We start from the raw sequence: 27,564 nt of genomic DNA on the forward strand, positions 1-27,564 counted from the left end.
TGGACCTACACCACAGCTGCAGCAACATCAGATCTGAGCCTCATCTGCAACCTACACCACAGCTCACAGCAACGCTGAGCCCTTAACCCGCTGAGCAAGGCCAGGGATCGAACCCATAACCTCATGGTTCCTAGTCAGATTCATTTCTGCTATGCCCCAACAGGAACCCCCAAAACATGATTTTAAATTGCAACATTGGAATGAATATATATATTTTGCATATTGCATACTATGTATTCTACATATTGATAATTTCCCATAATTTGAACAGTGTCCTTTGCTGGCCATTTATGTTTTTAAATTTTCTTTTATATTAAGGAGACTATTCCAGCACACAAAACTTAGCCTGCATCTCTGATTCCTTCCTTAACTATTTAGCCACTCTTTATTGCCTCTAATACTCTGGCTTCCTGAGTATAAGATAGTAGGATTGAGCATTTTGAATGTAAATTAAACTATTTTAGCAGAAAAAAAGTCTATCTTAACTCTAAATATTTTCAAAGATTAATTTTCTTTAAACCTTGGCAAAGACATGTTGTCTAGGCTTTCTCTTGACACCTGAGATATAAAAGTTTGAAATATAACCAAGATACCTCTTCTGACATACATTATCACAAATCTAATCCATCATCTATAATCCAAGGAATGAATATTTTTAGAGTGGATTTTGCCTTCCCTCTTTCAACCAGAATTTGAATACTTAGCTACTGACATTTTTGTACCATTCTAGTAGAGGAATAAATATTTATCTAGCCATAACATACTTACCAAGCTATACTGAGCCACACAGATTTTACATTTCATGCTAATTGAGAGGAGAGAGTAATTTCTAGGTACCAACTAATGTGGTGGCAGGCTGCAGGCTTCTTTACAATTCTGAGTTCCCCTGTTCAGTGACTGGATAATCGTTCTGCATTATCAAACATTTAAAGGTCAAATTTGAAGGGTTTTTTTTTTTAGTGATTCTTAGGTAGAAATTTAAGGAAAGCAGATGTGTAGACAGTACATTCATTTCTTTGCATTATTTCCCTAAACGCCCCTGTTCTGTCTCTGGACCTCAAAGCATTCTGTTCTAGAAGCCTATGCCATAGTGCAGCAGCCTGGGGCTTGGGGAGAGGCATGCTGTGTAAATCGAAGATAATCATCCTTTGTCTCATTTTAATTTTTGCAACTATATTATTAGATGGAGAAGCTATTCAGTAAGCGTGTATTAATCACATTTTAGAGAAGAGGAGAAATTAAAATTCAAGTTAGGTAACTGGTCCCTAAACTAGAAGAAGGGTTGAGTCAGATTTATGGCAGATCTTTAACTCTCGATCAGTGTGTTTGCCTAGGTCTGCAACTTCTAAAATATCCCCCATAAAGCTTCCTGAATCTTGGCCTTTGTCATCTTACAATGTGCACTTTCTAACTGTAGTTTTCCTCTCTCCTCCATTTACCAAGACATTTGGGGTTTTCCTGCAGAGGAGTTTTGTCTTTGGTTTCACACCTTTTATCCTTTCAGTTTCTTTTCTTTTTCAGATTAAACCTTTATTCACTTTCTAGCTTTGCCCCAGAATTCATCAGAAAAAAATATAGCCTTAGTAGTAGTAAATGTAAGAGACTATGCAGTCCAGCCCCATGGTTTACCAGTAAATTTAATAAGGCACAGAGAGTGAATGACTTGCCTAAAGTCATAAATGGTGGCAGTGCCAGCAGTAGAATTTACTTCTGATTCTTGGTCCATTGTTGTTTGGAAGAATTTAATAAAACTGTGTATTAGTAAAGAAGAAATTATGCAACTTGTAGTTAGTTTTTTTAAGCGTGTATGGACTGTTTATTTTCAAAGCTTTCAGATTAGATAAGGCAGGAGAAGCCTGAAACAAAATCTAGAATGCTGAGATGATTTGGCAACCCTAGAACAGAGTTGTAATCAGACTGGAAAGATGACAATTGTTTCTTAAACCTCCAGTGAAGCTTCTTCCCATGAAAGTCCTTCAAATTATGTAATTAAGCGGTTTAAAGGGCCCGGACTAGTTTCAGTGTATTCTAGTGTAGCACATTTATCAAACTATATAGGGAGTTTCCGGTAGAGTCGGTTATTCTCCCATAGCCTGACAACAGGGGATTATAGAAAACAAAACATCATAGATAAAAAATGGCTGTCAGGAACGTTCTTTTCACGCTAATATTGGGAATAAACTGGAAATGCAGAAAAGCCATGTAATGGAGTCTAAGGGAAAGTACAAATTTTATTCTCTCCCCACAAATTATTTTTTCTGGGTTTTCTCATTTATCATCTTCAATAGTTACATGTAGTCCATAGCCCCAGGGCATTTTTAAACCAAGAAGTAAAGCACTGAAGGTTTCTAAATGGTGTGGTTATAAATCCCACTGCAGCAAAATTGAATTCAAATGCAGAATATTGAAAACAGTCTCCCTGGTTAGTGTTTTGCACATTTAAAAGATCATTATCAAGGGGGAAGGGACAAATCTTCTTCTTTTTTTTTTTAACTTTAGGATGGAGAAAATTAATTGCCCCTAACACTAAGCAGGAATGGAGAATGTAGGGTTTACTGATGTAGTTATGTTCCTGGCTATCATGGGTACAAAGAGAACTCTGTATTCCTGCTGATAATCAGGGGAGAGACAAGAGGACCAGGAGAGGCACACGGAGCCTGGGGAAGATGCTGGCAGAGCAGCTGCTCTGTTCAACCAAAACTGGTCTCATGGCTCCCTGGACCAGATCATTATATGAAGCTATTTAGAAGGAGCAATTGTGCAGTGTGTTTTCTAAAAAAAAAAAAAAAAAAAAAAAAAAAGCCTCTGTGGTGGCCAAACATCTTGGTTTTTGTTTGTCCCTTCTCCTTTGTATAAGGAGTAGGATGGGACCAAAGGGAATAATTAATTCTAGCAGAAATCTACATATTGATGCCAAAGTTTTCTCCCAAAGTCTAATTGTTTAAAAAAAATTTTTGCAAATTTGTAATCACTGTTTAACTCCTTAAATAGGAGAATGTCTAATGTAGGACATCTAATATCGAGGTGTCCACGGAGTTGCATTCTCTTCTGGAAGTTTCTGGAAGATCCATTTCCCTGCTCTTTTCATGAATGCTCTCTTGCATTTATGATTAAAATTAGACAAGGAATTAGGAGTTGTACTTCCATCTCTGCCGCCATTTAGAAATGACAGTATCATGCTCACTGCCCCTAATTCCAATTATCTTCATATTGCACATCTCATGAGTTCTGGGAAAAGCTAGAGTGTCTATCCCCATGTGCCAGCTATTGCTTACAGAGCTTGGTTTCATAATTTCATAATCATTGCATTGTCAATAGGAAATTAAGGGAAATTGCAGTGGACTTACCAATGTAAGGCATATGAAACCTATATTAGCCTAATAAAAATAATGTGAAATGATTAGCCTCATAAAATTAATTTTAAAAATAATCAAGGAGGCCTGTATAAAATGACTGAAATCCCATTTTAATAAGTAATTTTGTGAATTTTTCTGAGTATAAAAAAGTTGGATAAATTCAAGACTTTATGAAAGAAAATGAAAATGTCACTTAAGTGAGTTTTTGTATCATTCGAGATGAGGCTCAGGACACTTCCTAAAAGATGGTAAGTGATCGAATATTAGATTAGGTGAGGGACTGAAAGAGCCAAGAGTTTGTAAAAAGAAGACGAAGGAGGAATTCCCATCAAGGCTCAGTAGAAAGGAATCTGACTAGCATCCATGAGGACGGAGGTTCAATCCCTGGCCTCGCTCAGTGGTTTAAGGATCCAGCATTGCTGGGAGCTGTGGTGTAGGTCACAGATGCGGCTCGGATCTGGCATTGCTGTGGCTGTAGCTGTGGATGACAGCTGCAGCTCCGATTGGACCCCTAGCCTGGGAACCTCCATATGCCGTGGGTGTGGCCCTAAAAAGACAAAAAGAAAAATTAGAAAAAAAGACAAAGGAATTAATAAGCAAGTGTTTTTCTCAAGGGCAACTGAATTGAAAATATAGTTTTATACCTTTTAGTCAAACACACTGAGATCTAATTGATCTCACTAGAATAAAGAGAATTAATTTTTACATGTTACACATTTAGAAACCGTGTTCATTTAGAAGGCGTTATGATGAAGTTTACTTTTACTTTATTTCTATTCCAAAAAAGAAACTTTCCTAAGAAAGTGAACAAAGTAAGCAACCTCGCTAGGATGTTTTATCTGTGAGGGAGAATAAATCGTTTTCAAGCTCGTGCCTTCCATCCCCTTTCAACATTTGCTGAGAGCTCACTCTGTGGATAAACCAGTTTTCTACGGTGGTTCTTTAATATATTACTATAAACTTGGTGGCTTAAAACAATCAAATGTATCTTACAGTTCTGTAGGTTAAAAGGCTGATATGGATCTCACTGGGCTAGTATCAGGATGTCCTACTTTACTTTCTGGAAGCTCTAAAGAAGAATCAGACTCATTTCTTTACTTTTTTCAATTTGTAAAGGTGGTCTAAAATTCTTTAACTCCTGGCCCTCTTCCCTCATCTTCAAAACCGGTAACATTGCCTCTCTCTGGCCAGTCTTTTGTGGACATACCTCTCTCACAGCTGAGAAAGTTCTCAGACTTTAAGGACCCATGTGATTACATTGAGCCCACCCAGATAATTCAGAAGAATCTCCCCATCTTGAGGCCCTTAATATTAGACCCATCTGCAAAGTCCTTTTTGTCACATGTGATAACATATTCACAGGTTGCAAGGACTGAGACGTGGATGTCCTTGGGGTACCATTCTGCCTACAACAGTGGTAGAGAGTGTTCAGTTCATGGGACTCTGAGCCAGCATGAGAAGATGCTAATGTGGGAGTCCCCATTGTGTCTCAGCAGGTTAAGGACCTGATGTTGTCTCTGTAAGCAGGTGGGTTTGATCCCTGGCCTGGCTCAGTGGGTTAAGGATCTGGCATTGATGTGGCTGTGGCACATAGGCCACAGCTGCAACTCCAGTTCAACCCCTGGCCTGGGAACTTCCATATGCCACAGGTATAGCCATAAAAAGGAAAAAAAAAATAATAATGTAAATATATTTATTTTTCTTAAATTTGGTGTATAATAATTCAATTTTATTAATGAAGGGAACAATCATCAATTCCCTTTAAACAAAAGACTTTCCCTAGTTGTTTGAAATATTTTTATGTACATAAAAATGTTTAAATAATTTAATAGAAATAACTCCATTGTCTTCCATAAGTCTATATATTTTATTAATTTAATTTTAATAACAATATAACTTTATATACATGATACTATCCTAGATTTTGTTCTTTTCACCTAATTATATATATTATTATGTAAACAGGCCACATTTTGTTAAACTTTACTTCTGATACTAGAGATTTATGTATTTGCGGTTTCTTATTAAAATAGATAATGCTTTGCTGAACATTTACTTATATGTCCAGCTGTGTTTTTTTTTTCTTTTATTGAATAAATCCCTTTAAAAAATTTCCTTGAAAGAAATTAGGGTCAGAATATATGCCTCCCCATTTTTCTCTTCTATTTGTTTATAGAGCCATTATTTTTTTCAGGTGTTAGGTGATAATTTGGTTAAGAATCATGGGGTAAGCCTCAGAAAATGGATTTGTCCTATTAGCCAAATCTGGAAATTTCCATCTCCTTTTCCAGTGATGAGTTTAAGAATAATCTGTGATTCAACTCTGTCCAGTAAGACCGAGTTGACGTTTTTATAGCTGGTGAGGATCTGATCAGAGCTGGGGTTTAGCAGGCCACTTCTGTGTTGTCCTGACATTTATTTGCACCGTTGGGGTGTCTGTTCTTACTACAATTCAGAAGAGAGGAGGAGCTGAACTAGGATGAGACTGAAACAAGAGCAAATGGAATTGCAGAGGACGAGGCAAAGGAGGTTTCAAAGGTGACTGTGACGTGTCGAGTCAGGGTAATTGTTCAAGAAAGAAAGTGCTGGAGTTCCTGTCTTGGCTCAGTGGTTAACGAATCCAACTAGGAACCATGAGGTTGCAGGTTTGATCCCTGACCTTGCTTAGTGGGTTTAGGATCTGGCATTGCCGTGAGCTGTGGTATAGGTGGCAGATTCAACTGGGATCCTGAGTTGCTGTGGCTCTGGTGTAGGCCTGCGGCTACAGCTCCGACTAGACCCCTAGCCTGGGAACCTCCATATGCCACGGGAGTGGCCCTAGAAAAGGCAAAAAGACGAAAGAAATAAAGAAAGCGCGGTTGTTGTGATAGTAGGTTTGTAGTTCGGGTGTGTGGGCTGCTCAGGGACATTGGGGCCCCTTCAATTTAAGACGTGTGACCTGAGGATAGAACATCCAAAGAAATACGAGGCTTAGAGACACTTTGGGTTCCTGAGAAATGTATTGTGAGCCACAGTGCAAGCCACATACATCATTTTAAATTTTCTAGGAGTGTCATTTTTAAAAAAGTAACAGGAAACAAGTGATATTCATTTTAATAACATAGTTTATTTGACACACTATATAAAAATTATTACTTCATTGTATAATCCCAACATCTCAATTTTTTCCAACCACATTTCAAGTGCTTAGGAGCTGTGCTCATCTAGAGAGAAAAATTGAAGAGCCAGTAATAAAGTCAGTACCTTTCTTGGCTTGTGAATGTGATCCCATGTTTGGGTTGTTCCTGCCTTTTTTGGGGGGGGCGGCGCTATTATGAACAATGCTGTAATGAAACGTCATACACACAGCTGCTGGTGCAGGAATTCAGGGCAGTGTATTCTTGGGAGGGGGGCTTCTGTGAGGTAGCAGATGAGATGGTGCCTGGCTGTCTTCCAGTGGGCTGCTCCTTCTCACACTCCTGCAGGTAGTATGTGAAGTCCACGTTGCTTCACATCCTCACTAACATTTGGGAAAGTCACATTCCATTTTTGTCAAACAAGTGGGTATAAACTGTTTTCTTACTTTGTCATACTATGCATTTCTCTGATGACTAATAGGTTGAATATCTTTCTGGATGCTTTTGAATCTTCACTTTATTTCTCTTCTGTGGAAATCAAACATGTTTATTCATTCAAATATAAATATATTTTATATTGTGTATGGTATGTATGTCATATAGTCACATATTTTCATATATTCATATATTCATTCACAAGTATTTATTGAACACTCTCTGCTAAATATTAGTCTAGATATGAGGCATATACAGTGTGGAAAAAAATATATGTGGTCCCAAATCCTGCATTCATGGAGTTTACATTCTAGTGTGTGTTCAGTGAGAGGGGAGAGACCAAAACGATGTAAAATGCTCTCTGTCATATGTTAGTGAACCTGAGTTTAAGTCTGGCTCAGCCGTTTTACATCACAAAACCTTGGTTTCTGCAACTGTAAAAAGGAGATGACAATAATATTTATCTTATATTGTTTATTAAATGCATAGGAAAAACTTGATACAGGCATCAGAAAATGCTGATGGCAGTAATATTTATCTTATATTGTTTATTAAATGCATAGGAAAAACTTGACAGGCATCAGAAAATGCTGATGACAGTAATAATCATAAAAATATTACTATTATTTTCCCCTTTCTTACTATTTTTTCTTCAGTAATTTTTTTCAGTTATAACCATTGAAGATTAAATATGTTTTGGTTTTGTTGAAGTATTGACCCTCACTGAGGTGTCAACGTACTTGTGTTTTCAGCAGCAAGACCGATGACTTTGGCTAATTTTGAGATGTGTTATTTTTCCAGCTTCTTCAATCCCAAGGACCAAGAAAGAGTCTAAGAATATGTACTTATAAAAAAATCATACTGAATAGACAAAAATGTGGGAAAATACATAGACATATATAATTCAGGGATGTGTTCTGTGAGTATAAATGTTGCTTGAATTAATCATTTCAATCCAACAACTAATTTATTTTACATTAACTATGTACTGTGTAGGGGAGGTACATACGACTTTATTAATCTTTGGAATAATAATTTTCCCTTTTTCTTAGATAATGATGTTGAAAATGATCTTCAATCAGACATCAGTTGAGTACTGCAAGGTGTACACAGAAAAGCAGAACGAGTGCAACTTCTTCTTAATAGCCGTTCGCCTGGCTTCACTGAACCAGATCTTGGATCCCTGGGTTTATCTGCTGCTAAGAAAGATCCTCCTTCAAAAGTTTTGCCAGGTAGCAAATGCTGTCTGCAGCTGCTCTAAAAATGGACAGAAAGTGCAGACTATTTCATTATCCCATGAAATAACACAGACAGAAGCATGAAAGAGAACACTTAACTTGCATGTTCACAGCTTTTGGCAACAGATAGCCCTAAACCTTACTGTGAATTTAGGCATCTCTGGCATGCCACTGTTTATGCATTGAAGTTGAATTTTTGATGTAAGGCTACATGGTCTCAGAAGCATAGATAATCCCCTATGCGCCCAAATTACTGAAACACAAAGGAAAATACATTTATAACAGTGTAGTGTTTTGGGATCTGTGCCATTTGTAGCTAAATATGTGATTATTTATGAGCTGAAAACATTTTTCTATAAATGATCTTGGTCTGTGGTGGGGGCCGGGTGGGGATAGTTAATATTACAGTATACTAAGTACATGGGGAATTTAACACACAGATCATTGAAGACAAGGCAACAGTTTGTTTTTGCTCAAAACCTAGTTCTTTTTTTACTCTCTTTTTCTCTCTGTCACTCTTATTCCCCTTACATTTTTTACAAAGTTGAGTTAGTATTAAAAAAAATGTGTAGTGTATCCATAATATTCATTGGTACTAATGTTATTTAAAAATTCCTCAATATATAAATTAGCTGCTAACCTTACAAAATTTAAGTTTTGGTTGTGTTGGTAATTAGGTTTACTCATTGTCCAGATAAGGGTCAATTCCATTCATTTCAAATATGACAGAATTTGGGACTATACAAATTGCTAAATGTTCTAACTTTTGATGACATTTTAAATTCTGACACACCATGAAACTGTGCTTGAGAGTCAGTGAAGTGATTTTTCAAAATGTTATTTAAGGAATGATTTGAGCACTAACTATCAGCACTCTGGACAATTATCTTCCCTGATTTCCCCAGCAAGAGTATTCTCTTCAGTCTTTTGAATATTTAAATACTAACTCTGATTCTAAGACCAGTAAATATTTTGAAGCTTCCATAAAGACTTTCCATAGCTTGGCCTATTTTTGGGATAAGAAAATTAATACTCTTGACCCCTCACAGCCCTTTCTCTACCTTTTCCTCAAAGTGGCTCTATCTAAATATTTATTATTAAGATATTTCTCTTATGGTCTACATGTATACAAATCTTGATAGCTAAGCCTGATATCTTTTTGGCACAAGGAGGTCACTACATTAAGTTTTGAGAATTACACTTAAAAAAAAAAAAAAAAACTCCCAACAAGCAGAACAATCTTCCAAATTAGACCCATGTAAAATATTCTTCATTTTATGCTCTCTTTACAACACCCATCTTGCAAACTTGTTAATGTTTTCTCATGAAGATTTTAATTTGCATGTTCTTTTATTGCTTTCCTAGATTAAAAAAAAACTTGAGATTTATGTGTACTCCTTTATAGTAACTACATTTTTGTGTGTATTCAGTAGGCATTTGGGAAAGAATTAATTTTAAGAAATGAAAACTATCTATGAGATTAATATGTATACTGGCCTAGGTCACTCATGAAGAATTGATTCAAAAGACCATGTCAAACTGAGTGAGCCGGCAAGATCTGCTGGGAGTGCTTATGTAATTCATGGTGGTTCCACTAGTCTAGGTTTTAGAAAAAACGGTGATAAACAACCTCTACTAAACCCCATTACAAAAGTTCTCTATGCTGTAGAATTGGATTATCTCACAGGTCACCTCATGGAGGATGAGACAAAACTACTGCACTTAAATGACCTTATCATGAAGAGGCTTTACCTGTTGCGTGTGGTCTGCTGAGCCTAGGTTACAATCAGATAGACTTACATGCAGTGTGGATTTGAGTGGTGTGAGCTTGATTGGGTTATTTCTTCCAGCACCTAGAACAGCACTGGGATAGAGATGTAGAAAGTGTTTGATGACTATTTGTTCAATGAATGAATGAATGATTAGCTGCCAAAAACCAACACGCATCAGTAAGTTCTCACCATATGTTTGAAGTGCTTCATGCCATTATAGACCAGCAAGCTGATCAAGTGAAAGATCTCTGCTTGTTTAATTACAGAAATACAAATTTATCTTCAAATGTGCAGTGTAATATTGCCATATAAAAAAGTGCTTTATTTGTGTTAATAATTTAAGAGACTGATACTCCCAAGTAGTAATGGAAATTACTGTCAAAGAAATATTACTTTTCATCAAACCCCAGAAATACATAAAGATGAAACAGTCTAAAACTCACACTTAACTGTAAAATAAATGTCTGCCCAGGGATACATGGTAGAAGCAGATAGTGACAGTTTTTGAACAAGCTTGAAAAAGAGATAGAAAAGGAACAATTATGCAATCGGCATGTGAGTTTTGTTATCTAGGGAGGCGTGTGTCAGTACATGAAAAACCTGATAAGAAATATGTCCTAAATACTATCAGCCTTTGGATGATAATTGAGGTTAGATTTCAGACCAGCTGTTCAGAGGCCCTAGATGTGGCGAGGAAGCGAACATCTAAGGTCACTGCAGAAGAGTATGTCTGTTTCCAAGTTGAATTCATTGGCCTTTAAGTTCACTCTGAAATATTTAGCACATATTTAAGCAGGAGAAAAATGCAGGCATAAATTATGACACTTACAAAAACTTCTCAGTATTGATTAAGACAAATAGAGGCCTAGTAAAGCAAATAGAAAGAAGTGAGTGAATGCAATGTGGAAATATATGTAAAATCAGCTATCTTAGACTTTACAAAGCAGTCCTTATTTTTCAAGCAGTGAATTTATACAGCTATGTTTCATCATAGAAGAGAATGCTAACATGTCATCCAGTAAAAATTTACTTTTCAAATAAAATAAGTATAGTGGGTATCTTTAAAATACTCTAAGTTGAAGAAACAGTGTGTTATTCCAAGATTTACCACGTTTACCTGATGCTATGCATCAAGTTATTTTTAAGTCAGCATAAGCATTTAATCATGCCAGATTTAAATGATTATGAATTAAAAAGCACACATATATACTTAACACTCCTTTATTATATAAAAGATCTCTTGACCATGTTATGGAATAAAATTGTAGAAGCTCATGTAAAAGTTTACTATAAAAGACACTGACCACATGGCATTGAGTAATAGGCAAAGTAAAACCTCTGACAAAACAGTATTTTGATCAGGTGTGCTCCATCTGTGCAAGTATTCTAAGATTAGATTTTCAAGTGAGTTAGGCCTTTTACTTATTTAATATTCTATAGTTTTTGTTGGGTTTTGACCCCAAGTTAGTCATCTTCTTGCAATCTTCTGCATATCAGAAATCATAGTTCTTTTGTTTGGGGATTAAGTTAGCTACAAGAAATAGAAAAATTTTGTTCTTTGAAATTTCAGGCACATTTGTTTCCTACTTCTTTTCATGCTTTAGCCCCCAAAGCTTCTCTTAAAATATAGTTACTAGATGATGAGTGACTTAGAGAGACTGCAGAGTATTACTATAAACATATTAAAAGCTTAATATAGAATAATAAAAATTTCCATGGTTTACCTCTGTACCAAGTTTAGCTCACCAATCATGCCAAATCTTCAGAGATGCTTCTTTCTTGCTGCTTTTGTGACTGTATATGTCTCAAATGTGCTAAAATTGAGGTCTAAATAAATGAAAAGAATTTTTGATGAGATTATCATTTTAAAAATGAAGAATATTTAATACTTTAGCTGAATCCATAAGACTGTTTTCTAATTTGCAATACATTGTTATTAAGAGGTGACACATATCTATAATGTTTCCTAACATAGAGTCAAGTACAAAATTTGAAAATTGATCTAAAACTCACATGCACATTTGTTAAGCAGCTGCTATTAGTTGAGAATTCTATGGCAACTAACAGATGGTGATTACATATGAAGAATAAAACAGAATTGGGGAAAATTCAAAAATTAAAACTCCATTATATTGGTATCATTTAGATAGGTACTAATTTCATGAGAAAGTTCATTTTCCCCTGGATTATTCTCACCCAAAATGTTTTAATTTTATAATGATTCATAGTATATTGTTAACTAAAATTTTTCACATGCCTTCCATGAATGCCCCCCACCCCCCACTTTGTTTTTTGGATTGAGTCTACCTTGAATAAAATTGAAGAAAGTAAAAAGAATAGTGTAGGGTAACTTTGTTCTCAAAGTGATAAAGGAAAAACTGAAACTATACATATCTATGAAAGACCTCAACAAGTCTAGAATTAAGGCATTTTTTTTTTCCAAATGAGGTCAATAATTAGTTTTTAATTCAGATGGAAATATATCTTCAAAACATGCTACTTTATATATCCTTTCTCAATCACCCTTGTTCTCTACTCTTAAAAGAAAAAGTAATGAAAGAGCACAGAATTTTTATTTTATATAGTTTCTATTTTATAATTTCTAAAATGAGGGTTCTATTTAAAGACAAAATTTATACAAATTGAGTTGTAAACAACTACATTGTGATACCACAAGCCAAGTACATTTTGACTATCTAGAAATGCAGTTCACATGGCAGAAATCAACAGAATATTATAAATCAACTATAATAAAATTTTTTTAAAAAGAAATGCAGTTCAATCAGACATATGCCATATTCATTCATTTGTAAATCAGACAGTTTCTTTATTGAGAATGAAAATTATTTTCAGGAGTTCCTGTCCTGGCGCAGCAGAAATGAATCTGACTAGAAACCATGACGTTGCCGGTTCAATCCCTGGCCTTGCTCAGTGGGTTAGGGATCTGGCATTGCCATGAGCTGTGGTGTAGGTCGCAGATGTGGATTGGATCTGGTGTTGCTGTGGCTGTGGTGTAGGCAAGTGGCTACAGCTCATATTAGATTCCTATTCTGGGAACTTCCATATGCCTTGGGTGTGGCCCTAAAAAAGCAAAAAAAAAATTATTTTCAGAAGGTATACATCAATCAGTTTCAAATCATAAGCAACTCAAATATCTACTGAATTATGTATTTCCTCATTAAGAACATTTCCCCCAGCCCCCTTGCCTCCAACCTGTTATTCATTTTCTCACAGAGAGAAAGTAACAGAAATATTTACTATTGGTGAAGCTGGGATTGTTTTTAAGGGAGAGAATGGTTTCACATTTCTAATATGCTAATGTCCTAATACATGAAACAGATCTGAGTCTGTTTTTTAATGTCTGCTTTGATGAAATAATTTTATTATGGGAGTAAAGATAAAAAGGAAAGAGACCACCATGAGATACAAATTAGCCTTTTTGGGCTTTTTGAGCATTTTGCAGATGATACCATCTCTCTAGTTATTTAGAGCAGCTCTTAAAATTCTTTTGTCAATTGCTTTAGAATTAGAATACTTTGGCTTTTTAATTAAAGTGGATCAAATATCTTGCCCAAAGCTAGCCAATTACCAGACTTTGATAGCTATTTGAAAATTGCTTGTTTCTTTGGTTTTCAGTTTCTGTAGAAATCAAAGCTGTAATGTTAAGCAGGGGAAATGCGTTTGACTTACTGATGCACTTCATTGTTCTTTCAGCTTTTGAAAGGACATTCATGTGGAATAGTCACAGAGGGTGGGATAGAAAACAAAAAGACGTAATAGGGAACCTATGTATTCCCAACTTGTTAAGATTCTTCATCCTTTTAGGCCGTTTCACAGAAGCAGAAAGAGGAGGCAGCCACCTTGATCTTTACACACCTGAGCATCAGTAGGACAGAGCCAGGAGAAGCCCGTGTTCTTTTCTCTAAGAGCAAATGTTAAGTTCACTCAAGCCATTGCTGACTGCTAAACTCTTTTTCCTCCCAGTCCTCCTGTATGTATATGAAATGTTTCACCTTCTTCCTTTTCTATTCTAAAATGAGTTTGTGAAAATAGCATGGAATTGAGCATTTCTTTAAGCAAACAAATTAGAAATAGGCACTGATTATCTTGATCTGTTTACAACAAATGAATATATTATTTTCATAATGTATCTAAGTAAGAACTGAAATCATTGGTACTTTAATCAATGATGTAAAGCTCAGTATAGAAAGTGTATGTTTCGCCACCTTTCCTTTTTAGCATCCCATCCTATATACTTGGTTAAGTGGGAAGGTGTGATTTTGTCACCTCTATGTATAGTTTTTCTGGGAGTTATCTTAAGTGTGTTTAAATATATCTTCCAGTATGTTTTAAAGAGTAGTATTTAATGTTGCAGAGACAAAGGATATAAAACTATGAAAAGTTCATCAGAATTTTGATGGCATTCAAGTCGTAGCTAGTGTGTATATTTAATAAATGTATGTTATTTATGTTGTGTTTGTCAATGGAAAATAAAGTTGAATATTCTGAAATGTCCCTGTCTTTCTTTCCTGATGCCAACTTACATCAGGAATGTTTTACTTACAATTGTATTAAGTATTTTACTGAACTATTTGATGTGCTTTATCAAAATAACAGCACAATGTAATGTAATAGTGTCATCCTATCTGTAATGTTAAATCATTTTGTCTTCTATTCCATAATCCCATACAGTACAAATGATCATTGATTTGCTATAAACTTGAAGTACGCTTTTCAACATGATACCTGCTCATGTTATAATCCTAGATTTTTTTTGTTTTTAATACAAAAGCATATTTATAAATTATTCTAAGCTTAGTTCTGCCACTTTCTTGTGGATTTGAGTATAATCTATAGGCAGTCAGCATAAGGATTGACCTTATTTGTGGTCAGCCCCTTTAGCAGACGTGTACCTGAGAATCGGTGTGAACTGACTACAAGTAGAGATGAATGTTGGGCTACCCCATGACCCTGTCCCATGTGCTCGCTCAGCTCACTCTACCTCTTCCTTCTTCAGTGAAGGGAGAAGTTCTGTAGAATATAGAATGCAAAGCCAAGCTCCTTAAAAGCATGCCAAGCTTGCCCTCCTTCCTCCTCCTAAAAAAAAACCAAAAAACAAACAAAAAAAGAACAAAAAAAAAAAGGCATTCAGGGAGAGCTCTGTAGTAGACCCCCAACCAGATCTTATGATCTCTGTAGTCTTTGTTTTGCAGTATTTGAGGTAAACATCATTATGGCTATCTTCTGGTAGGTCAGAAATTTCTACTACAACGCTGGGAGTCAGGTGTCCTTAGATATCTTGGGGACTGTTGTGCTCCCCTAAAATAGTCTTGAGTAAATCTAGTTTGGAGGGCGGGTACTCAGAATCCAAGCCAGTATTCTAGGCTTTTTCTTTTCCTTTACATTTGTTTATTGTGTACATATTCTGTGCTAATTATTCCAGTAGGGACTAGGATATAAGGATTTTAAAAAGCAACAACAACAAACAAACCTAGCTTTCAATGAATTTATAATCTAGTAAGGAAATGGGAAGTAATTTGAATAGAGCTGCTCTGGGATAAGCCTATGGTACTATGAGAGTATATGGGGGAGGTGATGCTAAAATAGGAAACTGATTCCTGTAGGAGGTGACATTTAATCTGCATTTTGGAGAAAGGAGTTGGTGTTAACCAGGAAGGTAGGGAGGGCACATTTTAGGATATTTTTTTTCACTTCCCTCTGCCTAAAGCATTACAATTTTCAAGGCGTTTAAACTGACTAAATTCTAGTGGCCCTGTAAAAAAACGTGGGTCTGAATAGAGCATATTTCTACAATTTAGCAGAGAAGGCAAAAGTAGCTTGGCCTAAAGGTAGGATTTCTCAACCTTGGAAGTATTGACACCTTGGGCCAGATAATTCTTTGTTGTGGGGTGGTTGTTCTGTATATTGTAGGCTGTTTAACAGCTACCCTGCCCTCTACCTACTAGATGCCAGTAATATCTCTCTAGGTGTGACAATCAGAAATATCCCCAGACTTTGCCAAATGCACTGTGAAGCTCATATTTGCCCCTAGTTGAGAACCTCTGCTTTATGGAAGGGCCATAGCCACCAAGAGGAAGTTAAGTGCCTGAGGATTTGTAGGACAAGACCATTTGTGGGATCTTGGTCCTGACAGCCACCATTCTGGTATTTCCCAAGGTTAGCATGTACCAGGATGCCAGTTTGTGTCTGACTGCACAAAAATGTGGCACTACTGCTACAACAATGCCTGGATCACCATGGGCGGTGATCCTCTTCTATAATCACATAAACCTATTCACAAATGAAGAGGTACAATTTCTTAGAAAGTATCATCTTTCTATTGATGCCTTCAATCCCTATTTTGTTCTTGATAAGAGGCCCTAGGATTATATGCCTCTCAAAGGGATATCTAAAGACAGTCCATTTCTCCCAGGACCTTTAAAAATCTTCTATAATTTTCCTTAATTAAATTCACATTTCCAGATGAGGTACCTTAGTAAGAGACAACTAACTTAACAAACTCTGTCTTTAATAGGATTTCTGCATGTCTGGCCTGTGTAACAGATTTGCAGCAGCTTTATTTAATCTGAGACATAATTTTCATCCAAGAACAATCAAACTGGAGGCAAATATCTCTGTATCAGCCTGTGCCTTTCTGAGTTCATTCCAGTCTGCAGGACCTTAGGTATAGAGCTATTACCATTCATTTTTGCTAACAGTTCAAGTAACGATCTCTGAGTGAACTTTAAACTCTGTTTTGTATGGGATGGGGAGTTTAAAAACTTAAACCACAAATCTGACCAAAAATTAAAATTAGAACAAAGGTATTCATTAATCTATTGTAAATTTCTGAGGCAAAGTAAGAAAGGTCTATGGATAAGTGGTGCTTATACCTAATATTCTTATGCAATCTTTTCAAAAGAAGGCTTTGAATATCACATACAAGGATGTTTGAATCTAATTTTGAAAAGAACATTGGAAGAAAATAATTCTGAAACCATTACCACCACTTAGGCCTTTTAAAATTTAGATTTTTAAATTTATATTTAACTAGAAGAACCTGGTAGAACACTGGTTCTTAGTCACTGTGGGGTCAGGGACCACTCTGATAATCTGGTAAAAGGTTTGGATCCCCTGCTCACAAAAAGCACAGCTAATTTTTTTTTTTTTTACAATGTCAGAGTTTTTGCAGCCCTCCTGAAGTCTGTCTAGAGATGTCTTTTAAATTTATAGACACAGGTTAAGAATTCTTACTGTGAGAGTCTTTGTGATTCAAAGAACCTCATGAGTTTCCATGTTTGGTTAGAAAACTAAAATCTAAAACTGGAGCTAAGTCAACATTATTACTTCCCTGTGAATGCCAACATTCCTTGACATCTCACTATATTCCCATAACAGTAAATCAACATAATGGGGGGGAGAATTATTAAAAGGAACTACAATCCTTTTTCAAAGTTGTCATCACACGGGGAAAAGAAACAACACAATCCCAACCAGAAAAGCGATATAAATGACCAAAAAACAGGTTGAAAAATGGAAGGACCATTTTAAAAAAAATTTTCAAGTTACCCAACGACACATTTGCTTACACAAGAACTTGTTATAGTTTTGCCTTGGTTGATCCAGCAAAAGAGATTTAAAAACAATCTACTTAAAAAGCAATTAAAAAAAAAAACAAACCCTAACCTGAAAAATGCTATCTCGAAAATGTTTAGAATGTAACTTCCAGGTACTTAGTTATACAACATTACGTTCTGTTACATATATGGAGAAGTGTATATTTCCACTTCCACATCTACCACATTTTTGTATTGCTATTTAGAATGAAAGCAGAAAGGAGGACCTATTGATTGACCCTTTCAGTAAAATGCAAGGTATACATTTGCAAACCTTCTTACAAATGTAAAATTAATGATACTTTAAGCCAGTGCTTGATGCTATTAGTAGAATGCAGTATTGATGTTTATAGCTTGCATTTCTCTAGAGGGAAATGTCTGGAGCAATTAATGACATTTATCTTTGCATTTTTCTTGCCTTATTGAGGAAGAATAAATGTGACCTTAGAACACTAATGTATTTATAGTTTGGAAACAACACTTTGATACCAAAGTATCCTACATTCTGGATGTGGTGTACATGAATTGGACAGCTGTACAAGGAGTGCATGAAATTGCAAGTTGATTTGCATAAGTCAGTGGTTTCTGCTTAGCACCTCCATGAAAAGCCATTTTTGGAGGAAAAGCAATTGTGCCTTGTTATTTATTTTGAACATTTCTTGATCATTAATTTTTTTTGCCTACATCTTTATTTTAAAAATTGGGGTGACAAAATTAATTTTTACTTGAAAAATTTTGGAGAAATAATATTGATTTATTGCCAAGCTCGGAAGGGGAATCACTGCTTTAAATGTTTTGCAGCCCTAGTTAGATATGTATGGTTTCTATCCTTATCACGGATTTTCTCCTATTATGGCTATTTTGAATATTCCTGCTACAGTCCCTTAAGAATTATCACTGAAGAGATTAAGACAGTGGAATAGAAGGACTGGAGCTCACCTTCTCTCATAAAAACAACAGAATCACAACCAAATGCTGAACAACCTTCAACCAAATGGACTGGAAACTTTCAAAAAGATATCCTACTCCAGAAGACAGAGAAGAGGCCGCATCAAGATGGTAGGAGTGGTGATTTTGCAATATAAGCAACCCCATACCCACTGGGTGGGAAGCCCACAGACTGGAAAGTAACTATCACAGAGACTCACCTACAGGAGTGAGAGTTCTGAGGCCCATGTCAGTTTTCCATGCCTGGGGATTTGGGATTGGGAGAAAAAGCCCTCAGAGCATCTGGCATTGAAGGCCAGTGGGGCTTGTGCACAGGAGCTCTACAGGACCTGGGGAAATGGAGACCCCATTCTTGAAAGGTGCACATGGACTTTCATGTGCCTTGGGTCCCAGGGCAGGGTGGAGGCTCTATGGGAGTCTGGGTTGGACCTGACTGCAGTTCTTGGAGGATCTCTGGGGAAAACAGGTGGTGACTGTGGCTTGTTGTGGGGGAAGGACGCTGGAGGCAAAGGTCTCAGGCGTATTCACTGGCGTGTATTCCTTTAGAGGTGGCCATTTTGGGAGAATCTGGCCTTACCCATCAGCACTGAGAAGCCACAAGCCAAACAATAATCCAGGCGGGATCACAGCCCCACTTGGGGCTGCCTAAACAGGCTGCCTAAAGACCCCCCAGGCACTCAGCTGCTTCTAATCTCACCCAGAGACAAAGCCCCATCCACCAGAGAGACAAGAATCAGCCCCACCTACTAGTGGACAGGCAACATTCCCTCACATCAGGAAGCCTACAGCAAGCCCCTGTACCAACTTCAGCCACAAGGGAGGCAGACATCAGAAGTAAGAGAGGCTACAACTCTACTGTCTGCAAAAAGGAGACCACACCAAAAACCTATAAAATGAAAAGGCAGAGAACTATAATTCAGATAAGGGAACAAGAAAAAATCCCAGAAAAATCTGAAGATTACCAGTCTCCAGGAAAAAGACTTTAGACTAATGATGCTGAAGATGACAGAAGACACTGGAAATAAACTGGAGGCAAAGATGAGTAATTTACAGCAAACATTGAGCAAAGAAATACAAGATTTAAAACTTAAGCAAGCAGAGATGCAAAATACAATAACTGAAATAAAAAATTAATTAGATGCAACCAACAAAAGAATACAGGAGGCAGAAGAACAAATAAGCGAGGCGGAGGACAGACTAGTGAAAGTCACTGATGTGGAACAGAAAAGAGAAAAAAGATTGAGAAGAAATGAAGACAGTCTAAGGGAACTCTGGGACAGTGTTAAATGCATCAACATCCATATTATAGGGGTGCTAGAAGGAGAAGAGAGAGAGAAGGGGACAGAAAAAATACTCGAAGAGATAATAGCTGAATACTTCCCTATCATGGGAAAGGAACCACTCACTCAAATCCAGGAAGCACAAAGAGTACCACATAAAATAAATCCAAGAAGGAACACTCCAAGACACATATTAATCAAACTGACGAAAATTAAAGACAAAGAGAAAATCTTGACAGCAGCTAGGGAAAAGAAACAACATACAAGGGAACCCTGATAAGGTTATCGGAAGATTTTTCAGCAAAAACTCTGCAGGCCAGAAGGGAGTGGCATGTTATACTTAACGTGATGAAAGGAAAAAACCTCCAACCAAGATGACTTTACCCAGCAAGGCTCTCATTCAGATTTGAAGGAGAAATCAAAAGCTTTACAGAGGCCATCAACTTAAAACAATCATATATATATATATATATATGTATATATATAGACTCCTATATCAAAATTTCAGGGCAACTGCAAACCAAAAATATACAACTGATACACACACAAATAAGAAAAATCAACTCAAATACAACACTAAAGATAGTCATCAAACCACATAGGGAGAGAACAAGAGAAGAAGGGAAGAAAAAAGAGCAACAGAATTATCACTGAAACCTGAAATAATTTGTTTATTAATTTAATTACTTAATGTTTGACCACTACATAAAGATTATATATTTAAAATATTTTGAAATATTTTTAAAGCAAAGTCATTTCTCTAAAATGTTCTCCAAAAAAACTGAAGAGTGGGTCATAAAAAAGAAAAACCTCCAGTGTTAGACAGGGAGTCAGAATGCTGAAGTCCATTTATCTGATTATCTCTTCACTGGTTGTTTGCCCTTCACAGTTTAATTAACCTCTCTGAACTTGCTTTTTCATCAGCATAGATTATTAGCATTAAATAAGCCAATGAGGCTAAGGACACCTTATTATGATTATATTCTGAAGCATCAAGTTTATCTTGGAGAGATCTTCTAATGGCCCATGTAAGAAAGCCTTGACTGTTAGCATACATGGGCAGCATTTTCAAACAGCCAGAAACAGCATTGGGCAGCAGTGGGAAGGTGTTTTTTTCCAACAGTACCAATTAGATTCAGCAAACAAGATTCTCAACAAAAATTTGGAAGTCCTTGTGTTCAATCTGGGTGTGTGCGCACTACTGCAAACATTTAGACCCTTCCTTGTTAGATGCAGGGTCATTTCTGCAGTGGAGAGAATATTGCCACCAGGCAGCAGATGGTTGCACAAAAGAGGGCCACTTCTTCCTTCTTAGGCCTGTGGGTTTCCTGAGATATTATCACGATCTGGGTGTCTAAGTAAGTACACATTTCTTTCAGCCATTTCTTTGTTTCTTTTTGTTTGTTTTTCCTTTCGCACTGCTTCTCCCCCTTGTTACATAACTTAAGGTCAAGCTTACTGAGAAGGTGTTTGCTTCCTAATTACAGAGATACTCCTGGGAGAATCTGTAATGTTCAGGACAGAAGAGAGGGAGAGCGGGCCATTTGTCAGTGATGAGCCCATTCTGTTTATCATGTCCCCCTGCTTAATTTTGAAATTGTTCTTTCTTCTTCCTGCAAAATACAATACAGTTTCAGAGGGGAGCATAGTGTGCCTTTGAGATAGAAAAACTGTCCCCTGTTTTTGAATCTTTCTTCCCTTGTTGTTAGCAGGAAAAATCTATTTGGTGTATCTGACATTTCATTCATTCACCAGTTTGCTCTTCAACTGGCTGTTCTGTTTTCCACAGAACTAGTCAGCTGATTAGAACAGTGTAGAATATTTTGCTCGAAGGAATATTATCTCAGCATCTCCAAAACTTGAATTCTATGTTATAGATGAATTCAAATGGAAACTCATCTACAGCAGTTTAACTTGAAAAAAAAAATTGGTGCATCTTAGAGTTTATCCTTGGTGTAATTTTGTACATGATCTCTACTGTTTCAATTGCAACAATATTTAACAATTCTTAGGCATTTCAGGGGTTAATAAACATTTACTCAGAACAGGCCTAACCCAATTACATGTAAATCTTTATTTTTAAAAATTCTCTTTTTGCTAACTTGGGAGTTAATTAAACCAAATCGAATGAGTCACTGCCTAGGACAAATGTTTGAAAGATAAATTACTTTCTGCTTGTCAACTTCTATGTAATTTGCATGAGAAATGGACCCCAGGGATCTTCATAATGGATTGTTATTGATAATAGTATAAGTTTAAAAATAATGTAGTAATTTATGAACTTCATTTCAGGAAAGTAAGGTTTAATTAGAGAATGGGTTCAGAAAAAAATGTAAATAACAGTGAATGATTGCATTGCTTGATGTTTCTTCATGGGAAACACCATTCTCCATTTCACTGGATGAAGAATGATCCATGCACATTAGGTGATCTTTCTCCTTTGTGCAACACAACCATTTGGAAGGGAGAGAGGGATGTCTATGGAGAAAGGCAAGAGCAACTAGGATGCCAACTAGATCAGTAGGAACTTCTTTTGGATAAGTGTCGTAGTCAGATTACCTTCAAGGGGTATCACAGTGTGTGTTTTGGAGTCAGACCTGGATCAAAGTTTAGGTTAATAGCTATGGAATTTGAAAGTAATTCCTTAAACCTAAGATTTTTGAATCCTTATGTGAAGAAATGGAATTTTTTTTCACTTACTTTATAGATTAGCTATGAGGATTAAATGTATAAATAAATATTCCAGAAGTGTAGTTGGTATACAAGGGGCATTGTTATTGATGTTATATTAATAGTGGTAAGAGTTACCATAATATCAATACTAACTGCTTGAGGAATTCATAAACCATATTGGGAATGTGGGAAAAAAATCCCAACTTTTGTACTAATTCCTTAATAGCATTTAAGTAGAACCAAACATATAGCATTATATTTGAGAGGATGGAAACAATATTAGACTAAATTTGGTGGCATAACCCAGTTCTGTTTATTTATTAGTAGACTGATCTTAATCAAGCTAACTTGATTTTTCTAAACCTCAGTTTCTTTAACTTGTAAACCAAGATTAAAATTTTTTCTAAAGTTTAACAGGTTTATTGCAAATATTCAATGAAATAATGCATACAAACTCTTACCTAGTGCATAATAAGCACTCAATACATGGATATTATTATGTTATTATAAATTATTACCATGAATATTAAAATCAAGCTCAGAAGACTTAGGTTGGCTCAGTTTCCAAGTCAGGCTGAATGTCTTCATAAGCATACAGATTTTGTTCAACCTTCCTGAGACTTAGGGTAAGAAAATAAGGATGTGGATCAGATCTATAGGAAGTAGAACTGAAAAGAAAAATAAAGAAATTAAGTTTTCTTTCTGGCTTAAGCATATATCTTTGTGAGATAAGGACATTATTCTAGTAACACAGAAGAGGTATTTATTTATTTTCTAAGATACTGGCATAGAGCATTATATTAGAGTCATACAAATAATGATTAGTTATATGACTATATTGAAAAATGATGACCACAATAAATCTGGTTAACATACATTATGTCAAATAATTATGCTTTTTTTTTTCTTGTGATGAGAATTTGTAAAATTTACTCTCTTAGCAACTTTCAAATATAAACAAAGTGCTGTATAGGCACTCTGCTGTACATCACACTCTCAGGATTTGTCTTATTACTGGAGGTTTGTACACTTTGACCACCTTCATCTGTTTCCTCAACCTCCCAACCCCTACCTCTGGTGACCACCAGTCTGTTTTCTGTTTTGTGAGCTGGTTCTTCTAGATTGTACCTATGAGTGAAGTCATACAATATTCGTCTTTTTATCTATATTTTATCACTTAGCATAAGGCTCTCAAGGTCCATCTGTGTTGTTGCATGTGGCGAGATTTCCTTCTTTGCAGTTCCCGTCGTGGCGCAGTGGTTAACGAATCCAACTAGGAACCATGAGGTTGTGGGTTCGATCCCTGGCCTTGCTCAGTGGGTTAAGGATCCGGCGTTGCCATGAACTGTGGTGTAGGTCGCAGATGCGGCTTGGATCCCACGTTGCTGTGGGTCTGGCGTGGGCCGGCGGCTACAGCTCCGATTCAACCCCTGGCCTGGGAACCTCCATATGCCACGGGTGCAGCCCTAGAAAAGGCAAAAAATAAATAAATAAATAAATAGATAAATAGATAAAATAAAAAATAAATGAAATAAATCTATAAAAAAAAAAGAGAAATATCTGGGATGCTTGTTAATAATGCAGATTCCCACACCTAAGGAATGAGAATCCTCAGGGTGGGGCCCAGAATTTGCATTTAAAAAAAAAAAAGATTTCCTTCTTTATCATGGCTGAACGAAATATATGTATACATATTTTTTATTTATCTGCTTATTCGTTAATAGACATTTAGGTATTTCCATGTTATTGTAAATAATGCTGCCATGAACATGGAGTGCAGATATCTCTTTAAGACAGTGATTTAGCTTTTTTCAGATGTATACCCAGAAGTGGAATTGATGGATCATATGGTAGTTCCAGCTTTAATTTTTTGAGGAACCCAAAAGAGGTATTTTGAAAAGTCCCTGTAACAACTTCTGCAAGTGAATCCAGGAAGAAAATAATAAGACATATAGGCAGAGAGATGAGTCAGAATCATAGCTCTTATCTGAAAAGCAACACATAGGATCTGGTCAAATTAGTTTATACTTTCTCTCCACCATCTAATATAGACCAGTGTAACATATGACTGCCTCCTCAATCTCCTAATCTGTGAAGGATCATGGGGGCAATAATTTCTAGCTTATAGGATGATAATGTAAAATTCTAGGAATGATAATGTAGGCAAACCACTTGGTATGTATATATGTCAGTTTCCATCATCATTATCATCATTGTCACAATCATCATTTCATGTGCAAAATTCTTAGAGATTTACCAAGGTCCAGGAAGAACAATAATTTATTTCCAGGTAACGTAGCGTCATTTGCTTTTCCCTGGTTGTAGCTTTACTTTTCCTTTGTATTCTAATTAGAATATATATTCATGCATAAAAGTCAATCAATGCAGAAGAATAAAGAGGAAGGAAATATTTCCTATACTACTTTACCACTCAAAGTTAACCCTTGTAAATGTTTTTACTAATGTCCTTTCAACTGTTTGTCTCAGCAAGTTTCTTCTCAAACCTGGTTGCATCTAAGAACAGTGAGTGAGTGAGATTCTTTCAAATGTGTGAAGGAGAGTGACATGAAATAGAGATTATTCCATATTCCTCAAAGGCTGGACTAAGATTTACAGGAAGGCAATACAATGAGAAAGATTTTGACCGAATCTAAAGAGAAACCAAATGCACATGTTCTACTGTGGAAAGGTTTACCTTAGTAAGTAATAAGTTTCTGTGACTGCAAATCTTCCAGCAAATACCAGGAAACCACTAGGGACTTTGCTATAGAAGAAGGGAATCCAAGTATCTTCTTTAAGTCTTCTTCCAACTCAGCATTCTATGATTTTATGCATGAAACCAGTCAGTAAATGGCTAAAATAATTGAAATGGTGAGGAAGAAATGTGCCTGAATTTAGCTGTCGAGCCTAGTGCTCTGCTTCAAATGCCTTCACATGTGCTTTGTATTCTGCTTTATGTGACACAAACTGAATCATAGTTGGACTTCAATCTCAAAGACAGCCTTTCAAGGGCTCCATATTCATCTTAACAGTTTACAACATTTTTTGAAAAAACTCTACTCAGGAAAACAAGAATGTTATTTTAAAAAAGGGCAACAGTAATTATTTTCTGGTTAAATCAGAATCTGGTGGCCTTATTATCAATGATTTTATCAGCTGGAGTATCTGACTGTTCTCACTGAAAACCAAAAAACTGCCAAGATTATGAATTTGGTCAAAGCTAGCTTATCTACTCAGAAAATTTTTTTTACTATGTATAAAAAATTATTTTAGAAGAATAAACTGAGCATGAATCATGTTCATCAAGTTTTTCTACATTAGCAATCCTTAGCAGTCCTATCTAGTGTTTTTTTTTAAGGTTTCATGACCACAGCAAAAGAGAAATATATTTAAAATAAGAAATAAATGATTCAGTTGATGTTTAGGGAAGCTTTTAAAATTTGAAATAATTGTAAGGAATCAGTACAATTACATAAATAAGGAGGCTTTGTTTTCTTTTGTTTTTTAAATCAACAGAAGAATTATCCTTAAAGGAAGACTGTTTCATTTTCAGAGGATGGGACCGAATAGGTCATGTTTTCCAGTTAATTCAACCCTAAAGGAAACATATTCCTCATTTATTCAACATGAACCTTAACAGGGTTAGAAATAGTTCCGTCTCTTTTGAAACACAGAATCAGATACTGAGATCCTTGTTGAAAGTGTTGAAATTGCTGGCATTATTATTTACTCTGTGAAGACATAATTTTTCCAAGGGTCATTCCTGCCTGAAAGATTTATAACATCATCAGTGGGAAAGGCAGTGGGCAGCCTCATGCAAAGAGTTTGGGTATTTCAAGACATGGATTTGTAGCCTGGTTCTTGACTTACTGGCTATGTGCCTCGGCAGTTTTTTAATCTCTTTCTGCCTCTGTTTACTTGTCTGTAAATTGGAGATAATGATTCCTATCTCACAGGGTGTGAAAAAAAAAATAAGGTAATACTTGTACAAAGTATAACAACACTAGTTGCATTTGCAAAAATGCATTTATACTACCTTCAGGAATAATATTAGTTGTAATTGGGATGACAATAAAATAATACTAATAATTAACACATAGAATTCTTTCATAATTTTGAAAGCATTTTAGCATATATAGTTTTATTTGATCAAACTTTTAGGTAGATAGAAATGTACTGTTTTTATTAGCATTTTATAGGTAAAAACTAAGGCAAAGACTGGGAGAGGTAATGTGTAGCATGGTGACTATAGTTGATAAATACTGTAGTTGATATTTGAAAGTTGCTAAGAGAGTAAATCTTAAAAGTTCTCATTACAAGAAAAGAATTGGTGACTGTGTGGTGATGAATGTTAACTAGGCTTATTGTGGTAATCATTTTACAGTACATACAAATATCAAGTAATGTAGCACATCTTAAAGCAATGTAATATTGTGATCAATTATATCTCAAAAAAAAAAAAAGAGAGAGACTAAGTGTAGTGTGTGAGTTAACTTAGAGTTAACTTCAGTACACTACCACCTGCACACTTGCTTAAGAGTGAGTTCCTTACCCTTCCTAAGCCTTAGTTTTCTTGGTTGGAGAGTGGCGATAGTGACAGTGCCCCAAAATCTTTGATGTTTTCCCAGAATCTGCTATGCAAAGTATGGATGTTTTCATTTATTCAAATCTCTCAGTAAGCTAGTCCCAACCCATCTTTCCGGGTGTATCTGGTCACACAGATCCCAGCCTTTCTGGGAATCCCTGCCCCAAACACACGATGCACTTTCCCAATTCTGTTCCTACTATTTTCTTTGCTTGAATGTTCTTCTTAATGGAAAAAATTCTACTCGTTCATTAGGGTGCAGCTTAAATGATACCTACTCCAAGAATTTTTTCCTGATTTGGAATTAATAACTTCCTCTTTGTGCATCCATAATATCTTATTTATGCCTCTGCGATTGCTTCTCCCTCCTTGACTTGCATTATAGTCAACTGTGCGTGATGCTTCTGGCTCCCCCACAGGACTGTTACCCCCTGAATGAGAGACCACATCTTTTTAAATTATTATTATAGTTGATTTGTAATGTTGTAATTTCTGCTATAACAGTGAAGTGATTCAGATAGACATACACATATATATATTTCAAA

General features: G+C 36.0%; 1 protein-coding gene across 7 annotated transcripts in view; it reads left to right on the plus strand.

The window, feature by feature from the left end:
* Positions 1 to 27,564, plus strand: part of PTGER3 (prostaglandin E receptor 3) — a 199,276-nt gene that overhangs the window by 27,622 nt on the left and 144,090 nt on the right. For 4 of the 7 annotated variants that reach the window (XM_047788649.1, XM_047788651.1, XM_047788652.1 and 1 more), the window contains exon 2: positions 7,960 to 8,139. The exons of 2 other annotated variants lie outside the window; for them this stretch is intronic. In XM_047788649.1, coding sequence (XP_047644605.1) covers positions 7,960 to 8,139 — 180 coding nt within the window. Of the gene's footprint in view, positions 1 to 7,959; positions 8,140 to 13,742; positions 14,429 to 27,564 lie in introns of those variants that run through there. One more of the 7 variants, XM_047788650.1, reaches the window with a different exon arrangement.

This window comes from Phacochoerus africanus, chromosome 8 (assembly GCF_016906955.1).
Source record: "Phacochoerus africanus isolate WHEZ1 chromosome 8, ROS_Pafr_v1, whole genome shotgun sequence".
Taxonomy (NCBI): Eukaryota; Metazoa; Chordata; class Mammalia; order Artiodactyla; family Suidae; genus Phacochoerus; species Phacochoerus africanus.